The 26,349-nt window shown below is 46.0% G+C and overlaps 3 protein-coding genes across 3 annotated transcripts; 2 read left to right on the forward strand and 1 right to left on the reverse strand.

The window, feature by feature from the left end:
- Window positions 1-4,277: 4,277 nt before the first annotated feature.
- Window positions 4,278-10,694, reverse strand: nr1d1 (nuclear receptor subfamily 1, group d, member 1). Its single transcript, XM_028985129.1, has 8 exons — window positions 10,228-10,694; window positions 7,342-7,641; window positions 7,151-7,239; window positions 6,924-7,068; window positions 6,143-6,801; window positions 5,818-6,003; window positions 5,524-5,734; window positions 4,278-5,266 (listed from the first exon to the last, which is right to left on the reverse strand). Exons 1-8 carry the CDS (start codon window positions 10,280-10,282, stop codon window positions 5,070-5,072), a joined length of 1,842 nt encoding a protein of 613 aa, XP_028840962.1. The 5' UTR covers window positions 10,283-10,694; the 3' UTR covers window positions 4,278-5,069.
- Window positions 10,695-15,479: 4,785 nt separating this feature from the next.
- On the forward strand, window positions 15,480-19,713 carry msl1a (MSL complex subunit 1a). Its single transcript, XM_028985929.1, has 9 exons — window positions 15,480-15,492; window positions 16,344-16,735; window positions 16,910-17,109; window positions 17,512-17,780; window positions 17,881-17,945; window positions 18,069-18,136; window positions 18,554-18,678; window positions 18,847-18,919; window positions 19,039-19,713. The coding sequence occupies exons 1-9, from the start codon at window positions 15,480-15,482 to the stop codon at window positions 19,127-19,129; spliced, it is 1,296 nt and encodes a 431-aa protein (XP_028841762.1). The 3' UTR covers window positions 19,130-19,713.
- Window positions 19,714-20,653: 940 nt separating this feature from the next.
- Window positions 20,654-26,068, forward strand: casc3 (casc3 exon junction complex subunit). Its single transcript, XM_028985930.1, has 8 exons — window positions 20,654-20,882; window positions 21,662-21,686; window positions 21,787-21,842; window positions 22,833-23,012; window positions 23,097-23,245; window positions 23,399-23,575; window positions 23,750-24,648; window positions 25,974-26,068. Exons 1-8 carry the CDS (start codon window positions 20,694-20,696, stop codon window positions 26,066-26,068), a joined length of 1,770 nt encoding a protein of 589 aa, XP_028841763.1. The 5' UTR covers window positions 20,654-20,693.
- The last annotated feature ends 281 nt before the right edge of the window (window positions 26,069-26,349 follow it).

Below are 26,349 nucleotides of genomic sequence, written 5' to 3' on the forward strand. Positions count from 1 at the left end.
CAATCATTATTTCCACTAATCATAGAGTGAGAGTGATGTATCTTTTTAAAATTGCATAATTAAATGCATAATTGAGCCTCGATAAGCTCCTTGTTAAGGGATGAATGTTCAAGGTATTGGAAGAAGCTGGGAGCCCAGGTTTTAGATGATTCTGTAAATGTTGCGACCTCTGTTGTTTCTCTTTAGACAGTAATGCTCGTAAGCAATGGAAAGAATTGAAGAAGCAGTATGAGCAGGGACTGGGGCAGGTGGAGATTCTGATCAGTGCCCTGCAGGATCGTATATACCTGCTGCAGAACAAACAACAGAAACTTCAGGGGCTGATTCATTCCCTGGAGAAGAAGGTATGGTTATGTGATCTAATCTAATCTTATAGTTGTTTTTAACAATGTCTGCAATGTCTGGTTTGTTGTGAAAGAAAATGTTGGGTTTCATGTGGTGTGGTGTTTGCGTACCCTTTAAAAGAACGAGGAGAGCAAACTGAAGCAGAGGATTAGGAAGAAAAAGAACCAGGCATTTCAGGTAAAGTGTGAAAACTCTTTACAGCAGGGCTTGAATGCTAAATCCAGATTTTTACGCATTGACAGGATCACATCTGACGTTCTTTCTCTGTTGCACAGACACAGATGAGCCTACAGCTGGATGACTCACTGCAGAAGGCCCGTAATGCTTTGCGCCTCTGTGACCGACAGATCAAACAGATGACTGAGGAGACTGATGTGATTTTATCAAGCCTGGATAACTTCTCATCACTAAGAGACAAGTGAGACCCTTGAGATGTTCTAAAAGCTCATTGTCAAATTGTAATGTTTGCATACTACTCACACAATAATAACATTTTAAACACATTTTAGGTTGGTGTTGGTTTTGTACAGTTCTGTGTATAGTGTAGCTGTTGGTGCTGTTGCTAAGCAACATCATTCGGTTGGATAAAAGAGCATTGACATTACTATGTAACTGGTAAATGGGGCAAATAAGACCAGGAGGTACCATAATGACATACCGGGACCCCCCTGAGTCCAAATCAGCCCATCACAGTGCAAGATTAGCATTTTGTGTGATGCAGTGTGTTCATTTACTTCATAACACTGGATTTTCTAAAGAAAAAAGTAACCCTGCAAACACGGTTTTGTTTATTTCTTGTTTTGACTATAGACTGTTGGAATATATTGAAGGAACTGAAGGCCTTATGCAGTACAAGGTGGTGTGTGTGAGCCCTTCAGAGCTTTGTGTGGAGATGAAACCGGCTGGACAATTGGAGCCCCTGCGTGTCATTGTTACCACCAGCCCCAATGAACGCTTCCACTTGCAGGTGACACCAATGTTCAATTATACACACACACACACACACACACACACATATATGTGTGTGTGTGTGTGTGTGTGTGTGTGTGTGTGTGTATATATATATATATATATATATATACACAAAAATGTTTTATGTCACAAAATATTATCACATAATATTTTTGCCCTTTGACAGATGTTCATGTTAGACTTTTAAGAAAATGCTACCATAACAGTGGACTGAATCTTAATTTTTGTTCTGTGCTCTCACCCAACACTTAGGTGTTTCAGGGCACAACAGGGTTTGAGGAGGAGTCTCTTGAGGGTCATATGCACCAGTTCAGCGCCACGCTGTTAGAGGTCATGCAGCATTATGTCAGCCAGGGTGAAAAGTTGGCTGAAATCCAGTCTCTGCACTCCAGGTATGCAGTACTGATTAAACTATTACAAGCAGTAAAGAGCAAGGCTTGTTTCCCTCAAGCCCAAAACCACATACAGAATGTCTCAATGGGATTTGACAGGCCCTTCATTTGACATCCCCCACGCTTGACCCTTCTGCAAAAAAAAAAAGAAGGAAAAACCCTTGGAGAGATTAAAAAAAACCTTGGGACCTTGGGAACAAGTGAAACAGAGAGGGATCCCCTTCTAGGTTAGAGTGAGCCTGCAATTGGTGTCAGTGCAGGGTTGGTGATGAAAAAAAGAAAAGAAAAAAGTCCAACAGGTGTAGTGGTGGAAAAGTCCAAAAAGCAGTATAGAGCATCTGTCCATGTTTGGAGGTACTGGACAGTGCAGTCCATTTGAAGATCCCTGAAGCTTCAGCCATTATGGTGCTGGTGGCTGTGGTGACCCTGCTGGGACATCTTTTCAGAAGCTTATTACCAGGATCTGGGTGTTTGGTATAAATAACAGGGCTTATCTGAGTGGCTTCATCTTGCATCTGGTTGTGCATAAGTTCCCTAATGGCCATGTCTTAGTCTTCAAGTCAGGACAAAGTAAAATATTATTGTTACTGTCAAGGAATTTAGCAACTGTTGGTTGTATAACAAGATTATGGTTTACTGCAATTATCAGTTTTTGCATGTTTTTGCAGGTTTGCCATAGACTGGCGACCTGCACAGAAGCTGCTGGTGTTTCTCAAGTCTGCGTCTGTTGTGTGCCATCTGGAGGTGGGTGAAGGGTACCCTTCCAGCGGACATGTCACTTTGCTATCTGTGCTCAAGGATGGCAGCCTGACTGACATTTCTGCTTTACAGGCAAGTACCACAGCATGTCTCCAGATGATTATACATTAGCAAGCAATTGATTTCATAAAGTCCAATACAATACATTAGCAAAACAATACATTGTGCATATTTATAAGCCTGTACTGAAATGTATTAAGGATGATAATTATGCCAAAATGTGGATTATAATGTGTGTGGCAGCTTTAAATAACTTTTGTCTTTCTGCGTTTTCTAGCCACCCAAAACAAACCCCTCTCTGTCTGACTGGCTGGAGTATCTTTCCTCCTGCCCAAATGTTTAAACATCCAGGGGACTGTGTGTGTATAGTTTCTGTCATTGATACTCCTTGTTTTGTCTGTCACTTTCTTTCATTTATGTGTCAATAAAACCACTTTTATTTCTACTCGTATTGTCTAGTACTCTTCTACATCAAATGCAAGATGCCACCTTTGAAATGTATTTCGTGATGGAAGTTCGTTTTTATGTTCGTTGGCAACTCTGATGTAGTTACGCAGGCAGGCCACTAGGTGGCAGTAGGTGCATACGTTCCCCGGGACTCTTGCATGCCGTGAAGCCAGTGACATAACAAGGTTAGATAACACGAGGACCCGGAATACTGTGTGAATTTAGCCTAGAAAAGTTCGGAAAACAATCCTCCATTGTCTTACCCTCAGTGGATAAAGTTTTTAATAAATCTTTAATCCAGTTTAAAAGAGAAAAAAAAAAAGCAGTGTCGTGGTTACGTGCCACCTCTGGATGCGGTCGCCTCCTCTCTTCCATTCTCATTCAGTCATAACACTGGATGCTCATTCAGGCCTCAGCTTTATGTCTGCTCTATTCTGATTGGCTCTTTGGATGGAGGGACCCCTGCTGACCGGACCAATAGAGAAGCTGTAAAAAGTTGGGTTACAAGGGCAGCTTGACCCACTTCTTTGTGCTGTGCCTGTGGGTGCACTTTTCTGATCCCAGTTGTAGGTATGGGGATGCTTTAATGACCAGGTGTGTTTTGAGCAGTCACCATATTTGCCATGAATATAATAATTATTATGGTTAATGCCACTCTTTTATAGACTGTCTCCTCTGGATTAATTGACTGCTTGTGGGACACTTCTCTTTTGCTGTTGCTTTGGAAGTGTATTTAGATTTACAGTCTAAAAATGTCAACGTGGCTATTATTTCATGTTACAAACCATTGTAATGACGTGATTCATGTAAGTCTGAGTGGTTTGCAATATGAAGACACAACAACATGCATGATTCCACAGTATTTATTTGTTTTTGTACAAATGAATAAAGTGTACACTTACAGAGGTGCCATAGGAAAATAGACATTTTGTATTTGCAGAGTACATGCTGCTATTTTTCATATATATATATATATATTTATTTTTTACATTGAAAATGACAGTTTGCTCTCTTGTACCTCAACCCTATTTTGTCCATCATACAAGAATTACCACATAATTACATGTCCAACTACATATTCATACTAGGCTTTTATCATTAAAGCCAAATCCAAACAGTTGACCATATAAACTGGACCCCTGTCTTCATCATTTGTAATTATTGTTTGTGTCATATTTGACAATATTAGAACTTTGCTATTTATTTCTACATCAGGGGATGCCAGAGGAAGGAAATAGCAAATTCCTTTGTACTCCGGTGCCCCGTGTCCCCGTGTTGGGCCCAAGGTGACATTCTTACAAGCCAGTGCCGGACAGAAGTAAAACACAGCAATTGTTTATAAAAGGCAAAAGGATACACACATTCCAAATAGCATTTCTTAAATGCCTTTATAACATCTGAAAAACATATGCATACAGACTTTCTGAATATTAAACATTTATGCCCACATGATAATTTTTGCACCTTGAGCATTCCTTCTTAACATTAACTACAAAATATATATATATGTACACATTATACATGTTTAAAAATGTTCAAGTATTGGTTTTTATATACATATATGCTTCTTACAAAGTCACAGGGTTGTGGTGAAGTGTGCATGTTGGACTGAATACATGTTACATATGCTGGTATGTACATGGCTGGTAAATCATAGAAGAAATGAGTGTTGTGTGCATATAGCAGCTTCCCGGAGAACCCCAGAACCTGGCAGATATGGTAAAGCATAGGGTGTTATCAGTGCTGGTTCTTTTGTTTTAAAATTCTTACTACTAGTATTAAAAAAACCCAGGTAGGATTGCATTACCACCTACAGATTGTGTTTCATAATGATCATGACTGCACCCCCACATCACAGAGGCAGAGGTGTACAGTGTGTGAACCGGACCACTAATGCATTGGCAGTTTGCCGACTATAAATGACTGTTGATGCCAGCTTAACTGCTTCATAGGCTTTTTGGACATTAGGGTTAGGGTCATTTAATGTCACCCCTTCAGAAGTCTTTTCGTTCTGGGATGACAGGGTGAAACAGCCCAGCTAGCAGACAAATGGTGCTGGGCACCTAAAAAAAAAAAAAAAAAAAGAAAAAAAGAAAGTGCATCCACCTATGGTGGTGCTGATTCAGTCAGCTGGTGTTGGGCACGGCGTTGGTCTCATGCGTCAATGCGGAAGGACAGCAGCTTCTCTGAGTGCATGTTGTTCAGAGTGCGCAGGTCAGGCAGCTTAAGCAGCAGTTTAGTGAATCGCGAGGCATCGCCCGGCGTGCTCTTGCCGACCAGGGTGCGAAGTGCCCGAATCAGACTCTCCTGAAGCAGTTCTACTGCATTCACATTCTCAATTCCGGAACGATCTGGAGCAGAAGAAAAGTAAATGTATAAGATTTGGAATTCACAGAATTGGATAGAAATTGTATGTTTTCATTTGTTCATGGTGCTATGGCTGGTGCAAATAAGACAAGGGACATGTACTTAAATGTCTCATCAGGATTTTGAAAACCCAGAGAACGCACTTTATGTACATTAGTGAAGTAAGTCTTATTTGCACCGGTTGTAACACCATTATGCTGCTTTGGTTTTTCAGAACTGTCCACAGATTATGTTCACTCACCTGCTGACACCAGTACCACGGCTGTGAAGAGCCCCAGTTCCTCAGCGGACAGCTCCAGAGCATTGAGCTTCTCACTGAAGTCAAACATTTTACCCAACAGGTCACCCATGCCCATACCCCGAAGGGCTTCAAGGCTGTAGGTGGACCCGGAGATGAAGGTCACTGTTTGCTCCTTGAAGTTGAACAGCGAGGCAAAACGCACCATCAGCACCTACGGACAGAGAAAAAAAGAAGCCGGTTAAATGTGCTGTTCATCAAATAAGAATCATCTAAAGCGTTGCATGCGCAGCTTACTTCAAAAGTGCCGGCCTTCAGGAGTGTGACCTGGTCGTGCTGGGACAGTGTGCTGAAGCCGGGGATGTGTTTGGCAAACTCCACCACCTCCCGCACTGCCGGGGTGAAGCTGAGGGAAAACTCCTCCCAGATCTCCTGAGCGGACATGTTCGGGTCTGCATGAGGACGCATGTTCATTGGACAAGCCTGGAGACATTACAAAAAAAAAAAAAAAATGGTGTTAATGGTGTTTGGCAAATCAAAACCACATATCATTCTTCATGAATCTGGAGCACTTTAAGGGGCATATAAGATAAAAAAAAAAACACAAGTTCGGTGGACCTACCAGCAAGATGTCCTTGTGGTTTCTCTTTGGGCAGTTGCCAAAGTCCACTTGTCCCTGATGGCTACCGATTAAGTTGCTGTTGTGGATTCTTTGGCTGTTCATGAGTGGGAAGCCATGATGCGGGAGCTGGTTGTTGTTCAGCGACACCTCGTGATTGTTGCGCTGCAGAATTGCGTTGTTGTCGCGGTGGTAGATGGAGTTGTAGCCATTGAGGTGATACCCGGCTGGGCACCGGTTCACGTCCCAGTTGCCGAACTCGGCGGAGTTGTGTGGGTGCAGTGCCACGCCCAGCTTGTCGTGGGCATAGACAAAGGTCTCGCGGTGGGCCCGCGTGATTGCGGAAATGGTGCAGTCAACCGTGGGGCTGGGGCACAGCGGCGGGGAGCTGGACAGGGCGGGCGGGCTCTCGGGAGCCTGGGCATGAGAGGGAGAAGGAGCCTGGGGCAGTGCTGGGGGCGCCACCGTCTGGCCAGGACACGGCGAGGAAGAGGAGGATGTAGACGACGAGGAAGACAGTGACGATGAGGAGGAAGTGGAGCCTAGACTGGTTAGCTGGAACTCATTCTGCAGCTGGTTGTTCACCATGTTGTCCATAGCGCTCTGCATCTCGGCTAGCATCCGCTGCTTTTCACGCTTCGGGATGCGGCCAAAACGCACAGCTGGGATAAATAAAGGAAACAGATCCACTGAATATTACAGGTTATAAAGATGAGTGCAGCACGTTATGATTGACAGCTCCATGGCACAATAGAAACATTCCGTTCATCAGAATAGCACTCACCGTCACGAGACATGCCCACAGACAGGCATTTCTTGAAGCGGCACTGCTGACAGCGATTGCGGTTGATCCTCATTATTGTGCAGGTCTCGTTTTTCAGGCACTTCTTGTACTGAATGTTCTGCTGAATGCTTCGCCTGAAGAAACCCTACAGATAGAAAGGATCCGGTTACTTAAAATTCTCAGGAAGCCCACTTGGGGGTGTAGGGGTACATGTGGGCATGCTCTACCTTGCAGCCTTCGCAGGCATGGACGCCATAGTGGAAACCAGAGGCCACATCTCCACAGACCTTGCACAGAAGCACCATTCCATTCAGCTCTGTGTTGGACAAAGGAACGATTTTATAACCCATTCCGTGTGAAAGTCATCAGCCAATTCAATAGATTTGTGGGTAGGGCAGATAAGGACCACACAACTCACTTGTAAGGCTGGCCACAGACTTGCTCGGTGAGGAGCGGGAGCTGCTGCCTCCATCACGACGCCTTGGCGAGCCAGCGCTGGAAGAACCGCCCTCTTCACCAGAGCCTGAACTGGAGCTGCTGCTGCTGGTATACATGCGAGAGGAGTCCTGGGAGCCATTGGGAGATGGCGGCAGGGAAGAGCCGAAGCAGGGCTGGGACACCGACTGCAGGCTGCTGTTTGAATTCTCGCTGTACATGGACAGGGGGCTGGTGCGGCTGGGAGAGCCGTTGCAAGAACCAATGTATGAAATCACACCACCTGGGGGAAGGACATGAGATAATAGAAGTGTTTACACACCCATAAAATACTACAATCTATCATGCAGTGAAAAAAAAAGAGCTGAAATAAAAATAGAGACTCAATGGGAGATGTTCAGTGTTCACCATAGGGAAATCCCATTTGTAATGTTCCCACAGTTTTGCATAGGCAGCGGCACAAGGGGTCTCCACAACATGTTCAGCCTCAGTGGGAGGGGCAGGAGGAAATCCTGATGAATGCACTTTCCAGGAACACAGAACAGAATGACCCGAGATGTTTACCAAAGTCCAACGACTGTTCTGTGACCTTCCTCTTCTGCACAAACTAGCATCCCTTAAGGAGGCCATGATGGTTCAAACCCTCTTAGACGACATAATGTGTCCCATGCTGCTACAACTACATTACTTATATGATTTAAGATTCATCTCTTCCTCTCAGTCGCACCTTTCCACCCATACACCTCTTTGCCTCATAATCTAATAGGCTAATGCTGACACGTATCCGGTTGAGAGTGATAACTTGTTCATCACCCGCCCTCTCCGATCATGTCACATGCCAAATCACCCTAGGGTGCCCTGCTCTCTGATGGGTGGAGGTGACAGACAAAATAAAAAAGTACCGTTTTCAGATAGAGGGGGCGACTGCACTACGCAAGGTTTTATGGAACACGGGCTCCAGGATAATGTGCTCATTAGCCTTGAGTTTGTACTAAAGGACTTTCTTAATCTTAATGTCATTCTTAATCTTTGATTTGGACCCTGTAATCTATATTTTGCAATAATCAGCTTCACTATTTTGCAAAACACGTTATGCCTGGTTGTCCTTTGACATTTTTTGTAAATTCATAAAGTAATAAAAAATGTTCAGGACTGCCACCTTTAAAAAGAAAAAGAAAAAGAAACGTTTTGTCCGTCCTATTCCGTGCTCTGTGACATTCCAAAATTGGCAGCCCCTGATGATTGCATAACCGTGTATCAGAACAAAAGGGCATAGGGTCACTGTGTCAGGTGTAGCCACAGCCACAACACGTGCAGCGGCCAGACCAGAGCCCGGCCCTCCCTGATCCTTCTCATCACCCTGTCTCTGACAACACACGGGATGAGCCACTACAATTTATTATTCTCCACTCCCACTGTGGATAAAAAAAAAAAAGAAAAAAGATTGCAATATTTATTTTTCCTTTCCCTATTATAAGACATTATAGGTTATTTGAGCGTTACCGCGGGTGAGGGCATGTTGAGGGGAGGCGGGATTTGGGACCTCGTCTTCGGAGACCCCGTGTCGAGTACATTATCCCGCATCACGCCGCGGCTCCACGTGCTTCGGGTACATGAGACTCCTCAACGAGACCGGGCGCGCAAGCCCCGCCCAGCGCGGCCCCGCCCCGCCCGGCGAACACGCCCACTGCCCCTGCGCACGGTGGCACGCGCCGCCGCGGTCCTGATTCGTGACAATAACAGAGGCGCACCCCCCCCCCCCTTACAATCGTTCGTTTTTCGCAACGCCAACGTTTACCGGCAGACGTGTGTGTGTATATATATATAACCGTATATATATAACCATATATATATATATACATATATGAAACATGAGTATGTGAATAGTTACTAATATATTATCCGTTCGAACAACAGCTCATAAAATGTGGTGTTTCTATCATAACCGCAGCGTTGTTACGATCCGAATGGGCTAAAAACGACGGCGCGGCGATTACGAGGCTGCACATGGCGGGGTGAGTCCTAGTTCGGCCGGCGCCCAATGGCATCAATAGGAAGCGTGTCATAACAAACCAGCAGTTACGCCGCCCCGGATCGGCTTCGTGTCCCACTTCTGAAACCAATCGCGTCGCGCACATGGCCGCCGCGGCCGCGTCACCGTGCGGCGGGGGGGGGGGCCGAGCGACGTCGGCGCAATTATGCAACGCGGTCGGCGCGCGTACCAATGGGCGGAGGCGGGCAGCGCGAACGAAAACAAAACGCACATGGCGCGCCGCGCAGGTCCATGTGAAGGCGGCGAGGACACGTCGCCGGGGCGTCCGTACACCTGACTTCGCCGCCGTGACCCAGTTCCCCGCAGCCCCTGTGCGCCGCTAACCCGTGATTCGTACGTGGCCGATTTATATGGGATCGAAATATGTTTTATTACTTTTTCTTCCTCACAATAATGACATCCAGAAAAATAAACTTTGCACGAAGTCTAATTTTATATCTTGCGACCCTCGTGTACGTAAATATCACCCCAAAATCAACATTTTACTTTTTTCAACAGGTTACACGGCTACTTCAAAAAGGAAAATTATAATACACACTTTGTAGCACGATTAGGAATTCTAGTATAGAATTATAGTCTTTTTTTGATTATTATTTAACTTTCTGGTAAAGTTTGCGGATTTTTCTTTTTGTTTTGTGGTTATTTCGCGTCGCCCGCGTCCACACTACACCAACTGTGCCAAGTCCTACTGAACTTCTCAAACCCCGTACACGGTGTGCAGCCACCGCAAGGGTTTTAATGCAGGGATTATGGACATGCCAACACGCGGTTTTATAATAATTTATAATAATATATTATAATAATCTCCACACTTACCGGTGTTGTTGTTCGTGTCCATCGCGCTTGTCATCCTGAGGACCAGTAGAGTCATACGGAGGTGGAATGGATAAAGGAGGGGACAAAAGCCCACTGGACGTCAGCGACGCTTCGCCTTGGTCTTATTTAGATGTCGCCGCTCCTCTATGAACGTGCCATGCCGCCTTCGCGGAAGAAAACGTCTGTTGCAGCGGCCGCCGGGTCGGAGGGGTGAGGTGGAGCGTTGCGCTACGTGCCGGTGCGGAGCTCGGCTTGAAGTGCGCCTAGTATGGGACTGAACGGACAAGCTGTGTCTCTGTCTCTGTCTCTGTCCGCGTCCGTGTCCGTGTCCGTGTCGGTCTGGTGTGCGGTTTCGGCTGGAGCAGCAACGCCGGTTTTACTCCGACCGCCTCATTCCCAGGAACGGCGCGGCGTGCGGCTCGGCGCATGCGCAGACCGCTCCCCAGCGCGCACGTTGCTTGAAACGGGACCATGTGACCCCTGGGAGGGGAGAGGCAGTGCGCGGCGTGTCCCAGTGACACACTTTTTCAGTGGACGCATATAAGCAGGGTTTTTTTTTAAATCCCCGCGCACGTGGAGCCTGCAGCACTGCGGGGTATGTGGCGAGTTCACGTTGCAGACGTCGTCGCGAGTCGCTGATCATCTTGGAACGTGGTGAGAAGGAGACTATTGTACAAAAAGGCAGCGTATGGTGCGAGAGTGAAATTATTATGGCCAATATATTATTTACATTTAAGGCATTTGGCAGCGTCGATGTTACCAATCGATGAAGTGATCAATTCTGGTTCACCAGGACCCCCCCCCCCCCCATCTATGAATACAATCTTTTTATTCACTACGTTGTAGTTTGTATACATACGTCAGACAATAAGAAGGTTACAAGTTAATCTAAATATTCTCTAAAGAGGAAGGTCTTGAGCTGCCGTACCGTGGTCAGTCCAGTTAAAATAATAATAATCATAACTTGAACTGGTGGTGGTAGTGCGTAGTGAGTTCGAATCCCATTCTCTCCCTGTGTTGGCGTGGGTTTCCTCCAGGTTCTCCAGTTACCTCCCAACATCTTAATGACTGAACGCTAGGGGGATCGATCTAAATTGTCCTTGGGTGTGAATGAATTGTGTTCATGTGTGTGCCCCAGGATGGGCTCCGGCAGATGTGACCCTAAGCGGTTAGTGAGTAAGAGAATTCAGATAGACAATAGGAGCAGTGATTTTACCACACTGCAGCATCCACTTGGCTGAAGTCATCCATTTTTTTTAGCGGAAAGGTAAGTTCAATGAAGGGGATTATTAGGAAGCCACCACTGAAATGGTCTTATTGGGACTAGACCCCCTTACTGAATTTCTCTTTTTTGCGGTCATGTGTCCTAGACAGGACACCACAGGTGGCTCGATGAACTCACTGGGCTATTGTTGGGCTTTTTGTAATCCAGCCACAGGCCCCCAGTCTTCCCCTGCACATCAAGTGAATTTCAATTAGGAAGGGGAGGGGTTAAGAAACGAACTCCCCTTCTGTTTATGTACTGTTTATTAACAGTATTAAGAAAAATTGCCTGAAAACAAGTACTTTTTTTATAGTTATTTTGAGTTGCGGCTGCTGAAGCATCTCTACTTACTACCATTGTGTCCCTGAGCAAGACACTTACCCTAAGTTGCTCCAGGGGGGGACTGTCCCTGTAACTACTGATTGTAAGTCGCTCTGGATAAGGGCGCCTGGTAAATGCTGTAAATGTAAAAGGTAAATGCATTCTGACCAGCTGCATGACTGTCTGGAAACTGCACCGTATTGGACCGCAAGACCCTACAGCAGAGAGTGAGAACAGCTGAGAAGATCATTGGAGTCTCTCCTCCATAATGGACATTTACCACACGTGCTGCATCTGGAAAGCCACTAGCATTGTAAAGGACAACACAAGCCCCTCACCTGCCCTCTTCACCCTCCTACCATCCAGGAGAGGGGAAAGTGAGCTTGAAGTGATAGTCATTGTGAAACACGGTGACACAACAAAGTCCTCCACTTTTAACCATCACCCTTGGTGAGCAGTGGGCAGCCATGACAGGGGCCCGGGGAGCAGTGTGTGGGGATAGTGCTTTGCTCAGTGGCACCTCAGTGACACCTTGGTGGACCGGGTTGAAGGTACTTAAGCTTTCGGGCCATTTGACACCTGAACACTCAGGGACTTTCCTCTTTGGACTGACAAACGCACGCTTTACCTCTGACGTTCCTAACATATCTCTATTACATTCCTATAACAGCATTATTACAACAGCAGCATTTGCACATTGCTACTCTGCACCTCACTCCTTCATGACTTGTTTCACTGGTTTTTAGCGCTGTCTGTGTTGTTATTCTGTTATTCTTGCACTGCTTGTCATGCGCTGCTTGTGTCCCATGTTTTTGCACTTCATGTAACCAGTTTGTCGCACACGTGCACTTTATGTCAGCATCTTTGTTTAAATGTTACATGTTGTTTCATTTCACTATGTACTGTCTAACATGCATGTATCTGAAATGACAATAAAGCTCAACTTGAACTCTGTTTAGCTGTTTCAATTAATTTGTGAGTTCTTGCTTTTATATATCTACATTACTAGCACAAATAAGCCATAGGTACTGCACTCATACGCTGGTTAAACAACAATCTTGAGCACGTATTGCAAACACACACACACACACACACACACACACACACACACACTCTCACGATCTCCTCGTTCTTTGTCATGCACGTGTGCAATAAATAAAACCGTATTTATAGCCCCGCCCGCGTTCCGTGTTGACAGATCAAGGCCATCGGACACAGACACCAGCTCCCGTGGATGAGTGCAGTGACAAGTTTTCATCACGTTCAGCCTGCACGTTACCTGGCCGCGGTCCACGAGAGAACACGCGCGCATGCGCGGACCTCACGGCGCGGGTTCAGGGGTGAAATGCGGGGAAAAACAGGCGAAAGATTCACACTGAATCAAGAGCACGAAACAGCAGCAAAAAAATCACGCGTTATTATTATTATTTTTTTTCACCAACAAAAAAAACAACTTGTAGTCTTACTAGGGCTGTGTTAAAGGAGCATCGTGTGGAAAACAACGTTTCAGCTCCTTGAAAAGTGATATCGTCGCAAAAAAAAACGCTTCTATTCAGAGGAACGAAAACAAGTTCAAAACAACAACCGACCGTGTTCCTCGACAGTCGTGAAAAAAAAAGCTTCCGTGCAGCGGCATTAGGAACAAAACATTCCGGAGTGGGAGGAGGGCGGGCGGCCGTGCCCGTGTTCGTCCTCGTGAGGAGGGCCGTGCGTGGAGGGATCGCGCATCACCTCCGCGTGCTTCGCCGTCCTGCCTCTTCGACCTTTGGGCGCGATTTGTTGCTGGTGCATCGGTGTCGTTTGGAACAGTCGAAAGACGCGACATTGTCAAAGCGCGGTTGCCTAGCAACAACATATGACCGTCAGAAGGAGAAACGTTTGCAATAATTTCACGTGGCTCCGGTGCACTTGTCCGTGTATTTCTCGCCAGTGCAACATCACGCGGACGCGTGATTTTCAATCCGGGCACCTAAGAACGGGCAGAGGAGGAAACCGGAGCCCCGTGAATATAGGTCACGTCGCCGGGCTGGTCCTCCTCCTAACCCACTGTCCGCGTGACTCGGCAGGGCCGCGCGGGCCACGGGGAGAGGCGGAGAACCGGCGTTCGCCCAGGAGCTCTGCCCCGTGCGCCATGTGAGCTCCAGCACTGAGGACAGCGCACTTCCAGGGCCGGGAGCGTGAGAGGGGGGTGGGGGGTGTCGTCACACGGCACTGCGACTAATGTGCGCGGTCACCCGGCCGGTCCACGTGAGGGGGGCGCTCTTGCCGCTCCAGAACAGCCCGAGGGGGCGGCGGCTCCGGCGCTGTAGCCTATTTTCGTGGAAAGAGGGAGAGAAAAAAAAGAAAAGGAAAGGAAAGGAAGCAAGTCAGCGGGGTAACGTCGGCGGGGTTGTTGTTGTGAACACCCAGAGGAACTGCAGCGACATGTGAGATCAGAACAGAACCTCGGCTTTGGTCTTTAACACACCGCCCCCATGATAAAACCCCGTTACGGCCCATTAAAACACGCGAGGTTCAAAGTTGTCACGACCTTCTGTCATTTCATAGGTTAAACACTATCGGTTTTCACGTTTTGTCAAGTAATAAGTTTTGTATATAAGCCATTATTTTGAAAATGCTATTAAAGGTGATGCACAGGCGATGTTCGGAAAAAATATATATTTTTATGAATTTATATATAAAAAAAATTATATAAAAAACTATTAATAAGAGTCGATGTCAAACCTGTAAGATGCACGAATGAACGTGATCGTTTGTAGTTTCTAGGACGTGTGTGTGGCTCGCCGTAAAGTGGGCGATGCGCGACCTCTAGTGGCCAAACAAATACTCACACTCAACTCGCCCGGCAACGCAGGCGTTCGTTTACATTTACAGCATTTATCAGTAGTTACAGGGACAGTCCCCCCTGGAGCAACTTAGGGTTAAGTGTCTTGCTCAGGGACACAATGATAGTAAGTGGGATTTGAACCTGGGTCTTCTGGTTCATAGGCGAGTGTGTTACCCACTAGGCTACTACCACCCATCGACTGGTTCGTCGACTTAGGCGGCTCGTCCAACTTTATTTGAAGTTATTCACACCCCCACGGGAGGAAACTTTCAGGTAGCCGAATAAAATTTAATTAAACCGCTGGGAGAAGAAATGTGAAAGAAAATGTACCTGTGGCTATTGTGAAAATGCTCTACGTTACATTTTACATTTACAGCATTTATCAGACGCCCTTATCCAGAGCGACTTACAATCAGTAGTTACAGGGACAGTCCCCCTGGAGCAATTTAGGGTTAAGTGTCTTGCTCAGGGACACAATGGTAGTAAGTGGGATTCGAACCTGGGTCTTCTGGTTCATAGGCGAGTGTGTTACCCACTAGGCTACTACCACGTTAACAGTGAAAGCTGAACACACCCCATGTGGAATGTGATTACGAAATTTTATCGACGCTTAAACCTCTTTACTTCGGACTTGTAGAAACAAACAAATAAAAACCCACCACACACTTTAATCTCTTGTTAATTAAAGGTTCGACGTCACTCTGGTAAATTCCATCAAGTCCTCTGTGCGACACCTGAGATTTCGTCCAATCGTTGCGAGTTCGCCGCGGAAGGTCCTTTGCGCATGCGTCATCCTTTGTGTTTTTTTTATTTTTTTAATAGAAAACCTGCAGCCAGGGAATGGCCGCGATAGGTGAGTTCGCGTGGGAGCAGGGAAATTTGAACGGGGCAGACGCCGCAGAGTGTTCGGAGTGGAACGTTTCCCTTCGTCCACGACGCCAATAACGTTGGTGCTGAAGCCCTTAAAATGGCGTCACGGCGGCTCCTTTGCAGCCGAGGGAGCCTCTAAAAGTGACTGTCATTGTGTTTTTGCTGCCGTAGAGCTAAAATGGACGACGTGGCTTTCCGTTTAGCTGCTTATAGTTTGGATCGTGGACTTTAGCCATGTGGACTGGGCTTTCTTGAGTACAGTCGAGCGAGCCGTGCAGTTTTTGATATATGCAGGCTTAGTTTTGAACTGCAATCATGAAACTTTACCTGCCAAGTGGATAATTTAGGCTCATGCTGCCATTTGCGTTTACCCATGTCCTTTGTTTTGTGAAGGCTAAGTTCTGTGGCGACTTGGCACAGCGTGGCTTGCTTTCCCGGGGAAAGACGTCAGTGCGTCATTACGTCATTGCGTTCATGTTCACGCACGCAATTCAGCCGACGGAGGCTGAAACCATCTCTTCAAGTCGTTTTATGTGACGCGTTGAATATATAGTAACCCAAGGCTTTCTTTAAACGTAGACCAGGGAAATGGGCCCCAGAATGGGGTCTCACGTGTCTTAATAATCTGTTGCCAGACATCCAGAGAAGAGGCTGTTTGTAAGCCTGTTGGAATCACAGGACTTCTTTGCTGACTCTACGAGAGCAGATAAGGACATTGTCCACCAAGTCCACCAAGACTTTTGCGTACCATATAGAAAGAAGTGGACAACAGCTTCGCTTAAAGGTTCAGTCCCTTGGTTGTAGTTTATTGTGCAGAGTACTTTTGGGTTTGAGAGGCCCAGCAGGAGAACTGGGTGAACTTTGGGGTCCTAACACCCCCTGGAAAGCAGATGGGGGGTGAGGGCACCCCAGTCAAGAGCAAATCACTATTTGGACAGACTGACAACAGTATGGGTAAAATGGACCCTGTGACATCAAATCGTAACAAACAGCCCAGAGACGTTGGGGATATGAGAGGCGCCCTGGGATCGTTGGGGACTCCTCCACCTGAGCTCACCTCAGGCAGCAAGTGGAAAAATATGCAGAAATGCCCAAGCCATGGCTCCTCGCAGGCCAGCTGCATACGGCAGATCCTCCTCCTGCAGTTGGAGCTTATTGAACAGCAGCAAAATCAGCTGCAGTCCAAGAGCAACGAGATCGACGAGCTCAAAGCTGAGAAGGAGATGGTACGTTGATCCAAAGTGTCCCAAGTAAAGTTGTCTAGTGTATAGGGCATGGTTATGTTATTCATGGTAATTAATAGCCATGATTACCATAATGGGTTCTTTTAACTGTTATGATGTAGTGAATAAGAAGGCGGTTTAGGTTCTTCTGTGTTCTAACTCTGTCATATGCTGCAGCTCATAGCAAGGATTGAACGGATGGAGCAGCGACTCCAGTTGATAAAAAAAGGCAACCAGGAGCAGCGTGTCTCACAGACACCACGCCAGAAGGAACCTGAAGGACACCAGGAGAGCCCTGAAGCACCAGGGCTCTCCCAGAACCCACTTCACACCCCCAAACAAATACAATATGGCAGAGGAGGCAAGGGCAACAAAAGGTAAAGAAAGCCAAGCAAGCAAAATTGCACGTGAGCGTATGAATTGAGACACACGTTATGACTATCTACAGGTAAGGGGCATTATGCCTCCTAGTTTAACTTAATACAATTTACCTGTGTGGGGAAACCCCTCCCCCTTCTGTTAAATGCAAACATTGAATTTTGATTTTGATGTGTGTGTGAAGGTTTTCTTTTTTTACTTTAAACTGACTTGTGTCTATAACTTCCTTCAATTTACACATCTCTACATCCATACAGATACCTGTGTATGCATAAAAATTTGATATATAATATATTTTTGAGTTGAGGGGACATTACAGAGAGGCTAATATTTGTGGCTTGAGGGGCTAAGGAGTAGAAACTGTAACAAATGTTGACTTATGTGATTCTTTTGATCAACAGGCGGCTCCTCTTCCAGGACTCCAGGTTTGAAAGGGCTCTTCGCAGGCAGACACGTTCCCCAGTTAAGGAGGAGGATTCCCACTCAGAGGAGGCACAGGATGAGTTGAGCCTGGAGGACCGCTCTGTTGTTGCGGTGGCAGGGACGTCCACTGTTCTGACAGAGGAAGTGCCCTACTTAGCCACCACAGAGATGTACCTGTGCTGCTGGCACCAGCCACCACCCTCTCCATGGCATGACCAGTCACCTACTCAGGAAGAAAATGTGGATGGTGAATTTGGTTCTGTCATTAATACATTATGGACAGAGACAGTAGTTTGATCTCACAGCTTTATATATAAAAATGTTCTGGATATATTGTCTGTTGGCAGTACCATCCTGGAGAGAGAATATTGTGGAGCCACTGCCAGAGGTAGAGGCCAAAAGCATATCAGAGGTAAACTGTGAACCTGTTTACCACTACTCAAGCCAGCATAGTAATACTTGTTCATCTCAAAGATTTAGAATATTGTGAAGATGGTGTTTTTGTTCTTGGAGTTAAATGTGACCTCTTTTGTAGAGTGTGGAAGACAGTGCCTTCCGTAAGCGGCACTCAAAGTTGGAGCTGGGTGAAAAGAGGAGGAAAAGGTGTGTAGATCATTGAATAGCATTCAAATTTCTTTTTCTGTAGTTTTACATGACTGGAAGGGGCAGTATGATTTCTCATAGAAGCAAACCTAAGCAAATTCATCATTAATTTATCAGTAGATGATCACATGAAATGCTGCTCCTAACCTGCTCTGATGACATGGATTAATGTTTTCCGCTTCCTTCGCCCGTGGTCTAACTTTGACCGGTCAAATATTGTTAAACTGTGACCCATCGGCCTTATGCATCGAAGCGGCACTCAAACCAAGATTGAGGAGAGGTTGATCATCGTGAAAATATGTTGTATTCTGTAGGCTGGCAGGCATGTTTTAACAGTGAAAGATACTTGAGCCAGCGACACAGACATTTTTTTTTTTCTGTTTTCAATCCATGTGTCCACCACTGTCTCTCTGTTAGATGGGATATCCAGCGGATCCGTGAGCAACGCATCTTCCAGCGGCTGCAGCAGCGAATGAACAAGAAGAAAGTTGTCCAGGAGGTCGAACCTGAGCTGCTGTCCTTCTACCCCAGACCGGAGGATGGTATGGCTGCTCTTCAGCTTTTATGGTCCAGAGCAGATATATATTCATTGAGTGTTTATTTATATATATATACACACACACACACACACACACACACACACACACACACACACACAGTCTATTGCAGCGATAAACACATTAGAAATGTGCTTCAATTTATTTTCACAGTTCAAACCATAACGATCACCCCCTTCCTTCCTGTGGTGGCATTTGGCAGGCCTCTCCCAAAGCTGACTCGGCAGTAAGTGAAGGGCTTTGCTGTTTTGTTTCTGAAACATTTGGAACAACCTTCAATTCCACACAGGCATTGTTGTCCTATATTTCTAACCTGAGTTGTGTTGGTTTTGTCTTCTTGCTTAGAAACTTTGAACTGCCATGGATTGATGATCAACCTCAAGCCCGGCCCGAAGTGTCAAAGAAGAAGACCCCTCACAGAACCTGCCGGAGATAGAAATTAGCCAATCTGTTAAAATTTCTTTCCCAATTCGGGAGAAAAGAGTTTTTCTTTTTTTGGATTTGTATTAGTGCATGTCTGAGAAGAGAAATTTATAAAAGATGCACGCCGACTGAATGGCTTTTTTGTTGAAGATTTTGCTTTGCATATCTAAATAAATTATATGATTGAAAAAGCTCAGCTTGGAGCAGAGGACACAGAATCCTGGTCCTTTTTTGGCTTACCTCTAGCACATTGCTCTTCCCTCCAGACATTGCTGTAAATCTGCTCCTAAATGATTTAAAAGCTGATGCATTAAAATTAAACTCTTAATGTTTTTCCCTATGGTAAAGAATGTAAATCGCCAACTCTCCTGCTTTTCTGGCAACTATTTTGGTGGCGTTGGCAGGCTTAGACCATAAAGTAAGTTGTGTCATCTTGAACTGTTGAAGCTCTCTATTATTGCTGCCATTTCTCATGTTGTCAGTGGGATGTCTAAACTGACAAAAGCACTTTTACTTGTTCATTTGTTGTAACATAGTGTCTCATTTAACTTGTGAAAGCTATTCCCATAATTACAGATGGAAATATTTAAGAAAAAATTAAACTTCACTGTGTGCAAATCTCTGACTTAACATAAACAGTATGATGATATGATTCAGAGTCTGTTAAGGACACTGACATGAACAGTGGGGCAGTGGTGGCCTAGCGGTTAAGGAAGCGGCCTTGTCATCAGAAGGTTGCTGGTTCGAATCCTGATCCGCCAAGGTGCCACTCAGCAAAGCCTGTCATGGCTACCCACTGCTCACTAAGGGTGATGGGTTAAATGCAGAGGACACATTTCTTTGTGTGCACCGTGTGCAATGCTGTCTATCACAATTTTATTATAAACTACTTTTTCCATGCGCTTAAACAGATATAACTATGACAACAACATTTATTTCTTATATAGCCCATAATCACATACAGTATTTCTCAATGGGCTTTACTTGACCCTTCTATGCCAGCGTAGTTGTAGATTTTTCTTATTAGAGCCTAGCTGTAGGATTATAGTCTGTAGGCAGCAGTCAAGTGCATCGCCAACTAACATCATTACAACTGTCATCAAAAACAAGGATTATTCCTAATATGAATATTTTTTAATACTGACAATCATCAACAGACAAAACTGCGGTCAAATGGACAGTAGAGGAAGAAATGTAAAACTATGTAGACACTAAAATTTCTGACTGTTCTATACACTATTTCGAGACTTGGTTAACATTAATGATGTGATTTTTTATTTAATTGCATTTCTTATAAAGAGTATTTTACATCAAATTAATATAATTTTAATAACCTTGAATATTATTTGCATTTAAGCAGGTTTCCAAACAATTGCTTTTTGTCACGCATTAAGTCTCGTGACATGTATTATTGTAAAAATAGGGACACAATCATATTTTTGAGTTTCCTGTTGCGTGACGCGCAGCAACCACAAACGCGGAAACAAGAGCCGCTTCCCTGGCGAGGATATGATGAAAGAGGAAAATGTCCCACAAGCCACTGCGCGCTTCCGGTCCCCCCTCCGCTGAGCGCTAAGATGGCGGACCGCCGGCGACGAAGGAGGCGCGCGTCTCAGGACAGCGAGGACGAGGACGAGTCCGGTTCGGGTTCCGAGAGCGGGAGGTCGGCGTCGCCGACGGCCGCCAAGCCCCGAGTGAGGGATCCCGAGCCCGAGGAGCCGCCGTCCGTCCGCGCCGCGGCGAAGAGCGACGACGAGTCCGAGTGTGTGAGTGTCCGGCCCCGGCCACGGGTCGCCAGCACATTACCCCACACGCCGCGTGTTACAGGTTTCTGGAGCAGGCCTCTTGTTTAAAAAAAAAAAAAATATATATATATATTTTTTGCCGCCGGATTGTGAACGTATCCCTTCCCTGGCTCGGAGTTTTAGGGAAGTGTCTGGAATGCAGGCTGCTTATTCGGCTCCAGATACGGCGGTGGTGGGGGCAACGAAGAGCTGCTTCTGTGCGGGTTCCCGCCCCGCGACTTCAGCGCTGCCGACGGGGGCCGATAAACAGCTCGCCGGTCGCCGCTGTGGCTCCACCGACAGGCGGGGGACGTGGCGACGAGCCCCGCGGAAAGGTTCAGGAGCCTCGGTTCACTTAAAAATCGCTAGACCGCGACTTTATTCTCCAGTGGCTTCTCATCGAGGACAATGTAAAATCCTGTCGAATAGAATGGTTAATACTACAACTCCATACTAGTTGTTTTCGGCTGACGCCGCTGTCGTGCTTCATTTTAACGTGGAACGAACACCGAACGTGTTCTGTGTGTGTGTGTGTGTGTGTATATATATATATATATACACACACGTTTTGATAAAACGTAAATTTAAGTTAACAATCGTCCAGGCCTTCAGCTTTGCGGCCCAGTTTTAGCGCCAAGACACCTGGTTGTGATTTCCTGCCAGAACCTGTTTTCACGCAGACCCCCCGCGCCTGGTTTGTCACTGCACATACCTCCATAACTTCCTTCTAATGCGAGCTTCATTTTTTCTTTTTGCCCCAGGAAAGTGAAGATGGTGCTGGAGATGGTACGTTTTTTTATGTATTTTATTTTGTGGCATTAACCTTATTACATTTTGATGCACTCCATATTTTTGTGGTGAACAATTCCCCTCTGTTTCCTTGCAGCGGTCTTGTCGGACTACGACAGCGCCGATCCTGAGGAGAATGGATCACACTCTGAAGTATGTTGCCACGGCAACTGGCAAAGGGCTTTCTAGAAGGCTGCGGAGCTTGTTGCACCTTAATACCAGGACTTACTCTCAATTTGTAGGGCAACGCGGCGAGCAATGCAACAGGCATCTAATATTCTTGTTATTCTGGTGGTGCTGAATTTTTACAGGTGGTTTGTCTGGTTCGGTTCTCCAGAGATGCCTGCAGTTGATTAGTTTCTTTAGGGATTCAGTCCCTCTGAAGCAAGACATGGTCAAGTGTTGTTGACATGTACTTGGATGGGTGATCACCTTGCTGGCCCACAGTAGTTGGTCTAGGAAGGGGTGTATTGGCGTAGTGGGTAACAAACTCACTTCTGAACCAGACAACCACAAAGTCACAGGCTCAAAACCAATACCTTTGTGTCCCTAAGCAAGACACTTAACCCTGAGTGTCTCCAGGGGGACAGTCCACGTAACTATAGACTGTAAATCCCTCTGGACTGGAGGAATGTACAAAATGCCTCAGCTAAAGCACAGAATAAAATGTTTTAAAAGATTAATATCATTATTCTGGGCAGTTTGATACGTATTATTGAGTAAACTGAATTAATACATTTGAATGATTTTAGCAAAATGTATAAAATAAATTTTGCTTAAACTAGGAATCGTATAGCCACCCCATATACATCGCTAACAATGTTGTTTTCTAGGGACTCAAATTATATGGACTAATTAGCATGATGACTAATTAATTGTTATTTATTTATTTACTACATTAATGGCTCCTTAAATTTGTATAAAGCTGTTGAGATCTACAAGCGCATAAGTTAATCAAGCATTCGGTTTGCCGTTTTGAATACAATTAAACTATATATTTTTTTTAAATCACTTTTATTAATTACTTTTTGAGTTTGTTGCCCTGACTTTCTGAATTGTGGTGCCAACCGTATAACGTTTAACGCTGTATAAGTTTTTGGTGTTACCTGCTACTCCACATTAACAGTCATTCTGGGACTGTAGGGTGGTGAGGATGAAGAAGAACCAGAGCACTTTAGCAAGGAAGATGCGTCACAAGCTGCAGGTGCTGAAGACAAATCAGCAGAACCGCCTGAAGAGGAGCAGGAGGAGGCAGTGGAAGAAGAGGTGAAGCCTGAAGACAAGGGCAATGTGGCTGGGGAGAGGCAGAGCGGAGATGGACAGGTATCCGTTTTTATGCTGGTTCCTTTTTTTGCTTTGTGCGAATGTCAAAATGGCTTCCGTTAAACATCCCTTCTTGATTTGTAGGAGAGCACCGATGACCCTGAGAACAAGGCCGGGAGTAAAGCCGGGCAGAAGCTGGATGATGATGAGGATCGCAAGAACCCTGCCTACATCCCCCGTAAAGGCTTGTTCTTTGAGCATGATGTCCGGGGACAGGCCCAGGAGGAGGAGCGGTAAGTTGTTTCGGTGCAGAACGGATAAACCGCAACAGAAATAATGCAAATTTGTTTTGTTGATGTCTTTAGTTCGGCAATACACATCGATCCTCATTATGTAGGTCGATGTAATTCAACACTGCATACCTCATATTTGCATTTACTGTACAGTCCTAAAGGCCGCCACAGGAAGTTGTGGAAGGACGAGGGCCGCTGGGAGCACGATAAATTCAGAGAAGAGGAGCAGGCCCCCAAATCTCGGGAGGAGTTGATTGCCTACTACGGCTACGACATCCGCAACGGCACAGGACCCAGTGATGGCCGTCCCTATCGCACCCGCAAGCCGAGGTATCGCCTGTTAGCGTTTTTTTTTCCGTGTTTGTGAGAATTAAAGGCCAGTTTACATTATGCATTATATTGTTCCACAGGCCAGGAAAGATTTAGGTCCCTGAGTCGCGTGGGTGGGATATGAGGCTATTTTTCCTGTTTGCTGCCGTTCACTAATCAGCTTTCCTCCCCCAGGCACGGCTCACCACAGAACCGTGACAAGCGTTGGCGTGATGGTGAAAAGCTCCCTCGCTCATCCTGGCAGGGGAACGGCGACCGCAGTTCCCCACAGGCCCTGGCTCTTCAGTCGGGCCCTGTGGCCCCTGCTTATGCTGCTCACGCCCCTGCTGCGGCAACACGCTCCTCTGCTCCCCGCGTCTCCTCCCAGGTCCCACCTGGCCGGAGCTTTCAGGGAGGCCGGGCCCAGCTGCCCCCTCACCGCAGCGAGGGTAGGGCTGAAAGGGGCTCCAAACCTGGCCAGGATCCCCCAGGCTCCAGAGGCCCGCGTCCCCATCCTCTGGAAGGCGAGAGGGCCCCGAGGATGAGGGGAGGCCGAGCTCCCGCCCCAGTGACTGAACGAAACCCTGCCGTGGTGGTGGAGGACATCCGCAGTGAAGAGGAGGATGATTCCGGCGAGAACCTCGTCATCACCACCACCACATACACCAGTTCAGGCTATCACTACAGCAAAGCGGAGAGGGAACCGGCCAGCGCTGCCCACCCAGCTCCGCGCAAACAAGAAAATCAGCAGCCAGGGGGCAGGTCCGTTTCCGATCAATCGGCATCGGTTGGCCGGGAGCCATCGCCTCCCCCAGAGCGGCCGGTTGAGAGGAAGTCTTATTCGGCTGCGCGTCGGACTCGCGCCAGGCCTTCAGAGATGGGCAAACAGGCGTCTCTGGAGGAGCAGGCAGCTCCCCAGGCAGCACCCCCAGCGGCTGCCTCTTCAGGGATGAAGAGCGAGCAGTGGCAGGGTCAGGGGGAGGCAGGTTCGCAGGGAGGTCTCTCTGGGCTGGATCAAGGCCTGGCCCGCCTCAGCCTTTCTGGCCAGAACTGGACTCAGAGTCCGCCTTCGTACCTGCGCACAGAGATGAGGGGTTAGTGCCTTTTTGTTATTGAATGGTGCTTGGCTTCAGTATTAATGTCCACTGTGTGTCTTATCCATTCAGTCAGATTAAAACTGCTGTTGGGTCTCTCATCAAAGGGCATTAATGTGGAAAAACAAATTAATTAAGGATCTGATCATGCAATGAGTTTTATCGTTTGGTATTTTGTGTGTACTGGATCAGTTTCAACTTTAAGTTTTATGAAGGAATGTTGGTGTTAATTACTATACATTATTTTAAAGCGGATGCTTTAATATATAATATATGTAAAATATATGTAAAAATGCAGATATTATTTCTATTGAAAGACCATTAATCCTAAGACCTTTTTTTTTATTTTTTTTTATGGATTTGATGTCCTGTTATTGCTTTAAGCTGTGACATGTTCATTTCCTCAGCCTCTCATGTCAGTGCTCAGACTCATTGCACCCAACTTTTTTAATTATTTATTTTCTCCGGTGCACCAGCGCGAAGCTTCTGCAGCCACAATGATGTCTGTACTTGTTGGTCCCGTGTCTAGCTTTTAAAGCCTGATTAAAGTTCTAATCTGTGGCTACTCACCTCTCAGTCTGACTGCAGTACGTGCCCTTTCAAACATACAGGAATGTCCAGACCACAGCCAATCAGAGGCGGGCCTGCCCTTTGCAATCTGATTGGTTTAGAATACATTTGTTGCTCGAACCACAGGGGGTTTACAGAGATTTTTGTCCCCCTGAATGTCACTGGTGCTACCACAAATTTAATTTATTTATTCTTTGCACCATTGAGAAATTAGGTCGTTTCTGCAACCTAATTGGTTTCTCTAGAGCCCTGCATGTTATTTGCGGTCTTGTTTATGCATCCAAGTCACTATCTTAAAAAATAACCCTTGTGATCAGCTGTGCAGTTCAAGCTCAATTTCACCTCTGTTGCTAAGTGTCGAAGTAAAGTGTTTTCTCATGAAAGTGTTTTGTACGTTTTAACATTTTACAACACATGCACTTGGAATTGGGCTCTGGTCTGTATATTAAACCAACCTCCCTGCTTTTTGTGGAATGAACTGTTGCACAGCTTTGCTGAGCATTTCGAACTATACTGTTTAGTTTTTGAAGTTTCTCACTTTTGGAGAATGTAAAATAAGTCACTTTATAATAGTCATTACAAGTCATTGTCCGTAAATCCACAATCTTCTTGAATAATTCCCAGAATCCTGTACAGCTCACTGACCTATTTGTACAAGTTTGCACCTTACTGCATGAGGTGCATGCACACAAGGTCTCTGCAGTGATCCGTTTCGCTTATCCTCTCGGTTTTCTCATGTTGCTCTCCATTTGCAGGTCTTCCCAACTCCATGCACATGGGAGGAGGCCCTCCACAGTACAACATGGAGGAGATGGTGAGTAGGAGGGACACGGGGAGCGTTCTTATATAACCTTCAGCAGTGAGACTGCTCTCTGTAAATAAGCTCAATCTGGGGCTCTTAAGAAATTGGTCTTCCAGTTTAGCTGTATTGCGATTGTGCTGCTGCTGTTAAGCATCACCTGCTGTACAGTAAGATAGGTGTTGAGCAGTGGAGATCTTCTAGGGTTAAACAGCAAACGTTTTTTCTTTAATGGTAAGTCTATTTTGAGGAGTTTCTGAATGCTGTTTAATCTTATGGAGGAAATCAGAATCTCTCAAATGACTCTTCTTCCAAATGAATGATTTATTATG

The sequence above is a fragment of the Denticeps clupeoides genome, chromosome 7 (assembly GCF_900700375.1).
Source record: "Denticeps clupeoides chromosome 7, fDenClu1.1, whole genome shotgun sequence".
Taxonomy (NCBI): Eukaryota; Metazoa; Chordata; class Actinopteri; order Clupeiformes; family Denticipitidae; genus Denticeps; species Denticeps clupeoides.

Coding starts and splice junctions, on each gene's coding strand:
- nr1d1 (XM_028985129.1), bottom strand. CDS start 10,282: ATGACTCTACTGGTCCTCAGGATGACAAGCGCGATGGACACGAACAAC. Junction 6,004..6,142: donor ACCACAAGGACATCTTGCTG/GTAGGTCCACCG, acceptor TAATGTCTCCAG/GCTTGTCCAATGAACATGCG. Junction 5,267..5,523: donor CGTGGTACTGGTGTCAGCAG/GTGAGTGAACAT, acceptor CTTCTGCTCCAG/ATCGTTCCGGAATTGAGAAT.
- msl1a (XM_028985929.1), top strand. Junction 18,137..18,553: donor GGTGAAAAGAGGAGGAAAAG/GTGTGTAGATCA, acceptor TCTCTCTGTTAG/ATGGGATATCCAGCGGATCC. Junction 18,920..19,038: donor CTCCCAAAGCTGACTCGGCA/GTAAGTGAAGGG, acceptor CTTCTTGCTTAG/AAACTTTGAACTGCCATGGA.
- casc3 (XM_028985930.1), top strand. CDS start 20,694: ATGGCGGACCGCCGGCGACGAAGGAGGCGCGCGTCTCAGGACAGCGAG. Junction 21,843..22,832: donor AGAATGGATCACACTCTGAA/GTATGTTGCCAC, acceptor CTGGGACTGTAG/GGTGGTGAGGATGAAGAAGA. Junction 23,576..23,749: donor TATCGCACCCGCAAGCCGAG/GTATCGCCTGTT, acceptor TTCCTCCCCCAG/GCACGGCTCACCACAGAACC.